Raw genomic sequence first — 4,462 nt, 5'->3', positions numbered from 1 at the left:
GATTTCTGGGAATGGGAAAAAAAACATTTTCTAACATGTATAGATTTGTACTCAAAATTCAGTACAATTGAAGAAGTACAAGCATTAAATTGGCTAGAAACAAAGAGAGCTCTTATTAAAATATTTAACACAATGGGACCTCCTAAAGTATTGAAAATTGACCAAGATCAAGGCATTAATAACGTCAATATCAAAGAATGGTGTAATGAATTAAATATTAAAATAGAAGTTTGTACTGGAAAAACTGGTATAGCAGACATTGAACGTTTCCATAAAACCTTGAATGAAAAACTTAGAATAATTAACAACTCAGATGACAGGGAACTAAAATATGTTCAATTCGAACAATCCGTTTTCACATATAATCACACCATAATACATTCTACTACTGGTCAAACTCCATATAACATATTTTTTAACCGATTACCTCCAGAATTTGACCCACAACTCTTTAAAGAAAATAGAATTAACAATTTAAATAAAACACGAAAAGAAAATTCGATAAATATTGGTTTAATCAACGCTGAAAATGTGAGAAAACGTCTTGATAAAACAAAAAATCCATTTAAGCAAGTAGCATTAGTTCAAGCTGATAGTGACAATGAACACTTTTTAGTTAAATTCAAAAACAATAATATAAGAAAATATAAATGTCAATTTAAACGAAAAAAAAATGTTAAAATAGTCACAAATGAAATTGTTTTTTTTATTATTTTATATATTGTATTGTATAAATTTATATCGATTAAAACGAATACTGTTATTATAATCATCTCTTATAAAATATATTTGTAAACAATTAAAATGGATTAAAAAAAAATTAAAATAGATTATATTAATATAACTAACGTATATTAAAAAAAATTTTTTGAAAAAAATTGAAGAAATTAATGTTACTTTTATTATATTATTATACTATTATATTATTATGCTATTATTATAATTATTATTTGTAAAATATAATATAAAATATTATAAAATATATAAAATGTTATGTATAATTAACGCAATAGAAATATTGCTTATTCCTAAGATGGGAGGAGTGACATGCAAGCTCTCTCTCAACACTATTAAATTGGATAAAATAGAACTTACTGCTCGAAACAGAAAAAAAACTTTAAGGCAGTTGAAGTTAAGCTTGCATAGCGTGAAGTATTAAATAAAATTTTATAAGAAAAATCAAAAATCGTTGTTTTTATTAAAAATTGTCACTTACATACATTCATACACATGTATATAAAAATATGTTTACTAAAAGAGCAAACCAACAACATCAACAATAAATATAAAATCGTATTTCCATTGTATACTTCTGCATCACCCAAATGACATTGAATAGCATTTGTTTTTGCAATTTTTTAGCATTACATCCCAGAGTCGAATAGTAAACAGCAAATTACCGTGGAATGTAATGTGTTGATACTGTTTTTTTTGTTGGTTTCTGTTAAACCGAAAAGCACAACTGGTCACCTTTAAATTATAAACCATCTGGTCACCCAAAACCTCAAGTGACAGCTAATGTCAAAAGTTCGTGTTGGGTTAGTTGTTGGCGGAATTTTGGCTTGGTTTTCTAGTTTTGCGTAGTGTGCTTAAAAAAGTTTTACGTGCTTCTTAAACGGTTTATTTCAATTATATATTAAACAAAAGTATATTTAATAAAGTCAAGTTCAATAATTATTTCAATCAGTTTTTTACTTAAACTACAGTGTACAAGCCTTGGCGAACCGCAAGGCAAAATACAAAAATTATCTTTTTTGTAACAGTTTCTTTTTTGTAATTTTCCAACAAGTTGAATATCGCTGATATCGATGATAATATAACCCCATAGATATTTTCCATAGAAAAAATATATGTATGTATACATTATATAAAGTAAATTAATGTATATATTTTAAGAAGAATATATTTTTTGCTATATTTCCCTATATTCATGAAAACATATTTAAATAAATTACTTTAATAAATATTTAAGAAGTGAAGAAAAACAAATTTGAATATCAAAATAATATTATTAATATTTGTATAACCACCATTTTATAGAGAAAAAAAGATTAAATATGGGAAAAAGTGAAAAAAAATGTATAGTAAAATCTTGTCGTGTAAAAATAACAGATGACGTCCACTTGTACCGTTTTCCGACCAATAAGGATATAATAGATAAGTGGAAAAAAATCTTGGTTATGAGGTTGTGAAATTGTGAATTAAATACAAATACTAGAATTTGTAGTCGTCACTTCCATAAGCGATGGATTGGAAAAATTCGATTAAAACATGCGACTATACCTACTCTCTTTCTTGGTAATAATATTATTACAAATAAGAATATTTTAAATAACCTTGATCAACCTAGACAATGAAAATGTAGAAATGAATCCGAGTTCTTCACAGAGTAAAAAGTGCGATGTTTCTGGTTGCAACATTATTCGCTCAAACACGTCATTATTATCATTTCCTACTGATGAGTATGACCGCCAACACTGGAGAGATGTTTGCGGAATAGTAAGTCAGAAGCGGAAGTTGTTAATTTGTAAAAATCATTTTCACACTAATGAAGTAGGCAAGAGGAAACTGATTGGTAAATCCACACCATCAAAAAATTTACCCTCGGTTATAAGTACGAATATATTAGAAGAGCAAGAGGAACTGCGCGTTACACCTGTAAAGCAAACGTATGCTGATAATCAAATACAGGAAGATATGACTTTGAAGGAGTTTCAGACATTATCTGACATCTGTTATGCTGAAGAATCTATAAAGCAACAAGAAAAAGTTGAACAATGTGGGAATGAGGATGAAATTAGTCCTTGCTTTGGAAACTGTAAAAAAGAAATTGCATGTAATAATAAAAAGTATCAGAGTAATTGCTAGTTTAAACAAAAAAATCGCATCTTTGCGCAAATCAAAAAAATACTACAAGGATGAAAATGAAAAACTAAAAAAGCTATGTATTTTACCAGTATTTTAGCAGAAAACGCTAGTCAGGAAGCTTTAACTTTTGCTAAAATGATTGTCAGTGAACGACACATTTATAATAAAGAAGAACAATATTTAGCTCAAAATATTGAATATGTTTCGGCTTCTTTATATAAATTTATGCGAGACGAATTAAAATTCAATATGCCGAGCACAGCAAGTTTGCATCGCTGGCGACCAATAAAATTCATGAAAACGGGTACTGACACAAGAGTAATTCAGAATTTGAGGACAGTAAAAAGTCAAGCAGAAAAAATATGTGCTGTTATTCTGGATGAAATGTCTATACGGAGGGATTTATGTTATAATAAATTCACTGACCAAATCGATGGATTCGTAGATTTTGGTTATGATAGACGTTTTCCTGAAGAGGCCAACAAATGTTTGACGCTTATGATAAAAGGAATTTGTAGCAACTGGAAATATATTCTAGCTTACTATTTAACTAAAGAAGGTGCAACAGGTAAGAAAGTATTTTTAACGATTTTTATGAAATCACAACGTTGTATTACTAGGAAACGTTTTGAAGGATATACTTGAACGAAACCTGGAACTTCTTCTATCAATTGACCTTAGACCCGTTGTAGTGATATGTGATCAGTCAGCTACAAATCAAAGGCTTTTTTCTTTATTTACCATTAGTCAGAAAGAGCCATATTTTGTATTCAAAGATAAAAAAGTCTTCGTTCAATACGACTATTGCCACCTATTTAAGTCTATACGAAACACATTACTTAAATATGACATTCAAACTAGTGATGGCATTGCTACACTGAAAAAATTATGAGTTGTTAAAATAACATTTTTCTTATTTGACGAAAAAGTTTTTGATGTAACAAATAAGTTGTTGCTTTAACAATTATTTACTTGTGGTAACAATTTTTTTAATAAAGAAGTTTGTTGACATTACAATAGAAAATTTATTGATGACCCTTTAACAAAAAAAGTTGTTCCTTTAACATTTTTTCTGTTCTCCGAACAATTTTGTTATTTAATTGAAGGGACAAATAAGAAATTGTATTGGCAAGTATTTTATTATTAAATTAAAAATGTAACGATTGTTTTATCAAGAAGAAGAAATTGTAATATTAAATAAGAAAATTGTTAACACATAGTTCGAGCATCTTATTTGTTTTTGTAATGCTCTTCTCTATTGTAATTCTAACTGCCGAAACACATAACAGAGTATGATATGATGCGATTTCGCTCTTTTTCTTTATTCACACTCTTTGTTGTGACATTCAATTAAAGAAAAATTGCAGCATTTTGCATAGAACTATTGTTTTTGTTGTTTTTTGTGCATCTTGTAACGTCCTTTTTTCGTTCGTTATGTTTGCTGAGGTATGCAAAGCGGTTGTCCAGGTTCGTTATAATAAAATTTATATCTTCGGGACTAGTTTCTTTAGGAACCAAAATAAAAGCGTAGATTTTATATATTTTATTAATACTTTATTTAATTATTCAAAAAAAACAAAACAATTATAATGGG

General features: G+C 27.9%; 1 protein-coding gene across 1 annotated transcript; it reads left to right on the top strand.

Moving 5' to 3' along the window:
- The first annotated feature begins 3,117 nt into the window (after positions 1-3,117).
- On the top strand, positions 3,118-3,513 carry LOC119677180. Its single transcript, XM_038088449.1, has one exon. It carries the CDS (start codon positions 3,118-3,120, stop codon positions 3,511-3,513), a length of 396 nt encoding a protein of 131 aa, XP_037944377.1.
- Positions 3,514-4,462: the final 949 nt, after the last annotated feature.

The sequence above is a fragment of the Teleopsis dalmanni genome, chromosome 2 (assembly GCF_002237135.1).
Source record: "Teleopsis dalmanni isolate 2A chromosome 2, ASM223713v2, whole genome shotgun sequence".
Taxonomy (NCBI): Eukaryota; Metazoa; Arthropoda; class Insecta; order Diptera; family Diopsidae; genus Teleopsis; species Teleopsis dalmanni.
Note: the sequence above shows the minus strand (reverse complement) of the source record. Positions and strands in the feature narration are given on the sequence as shown.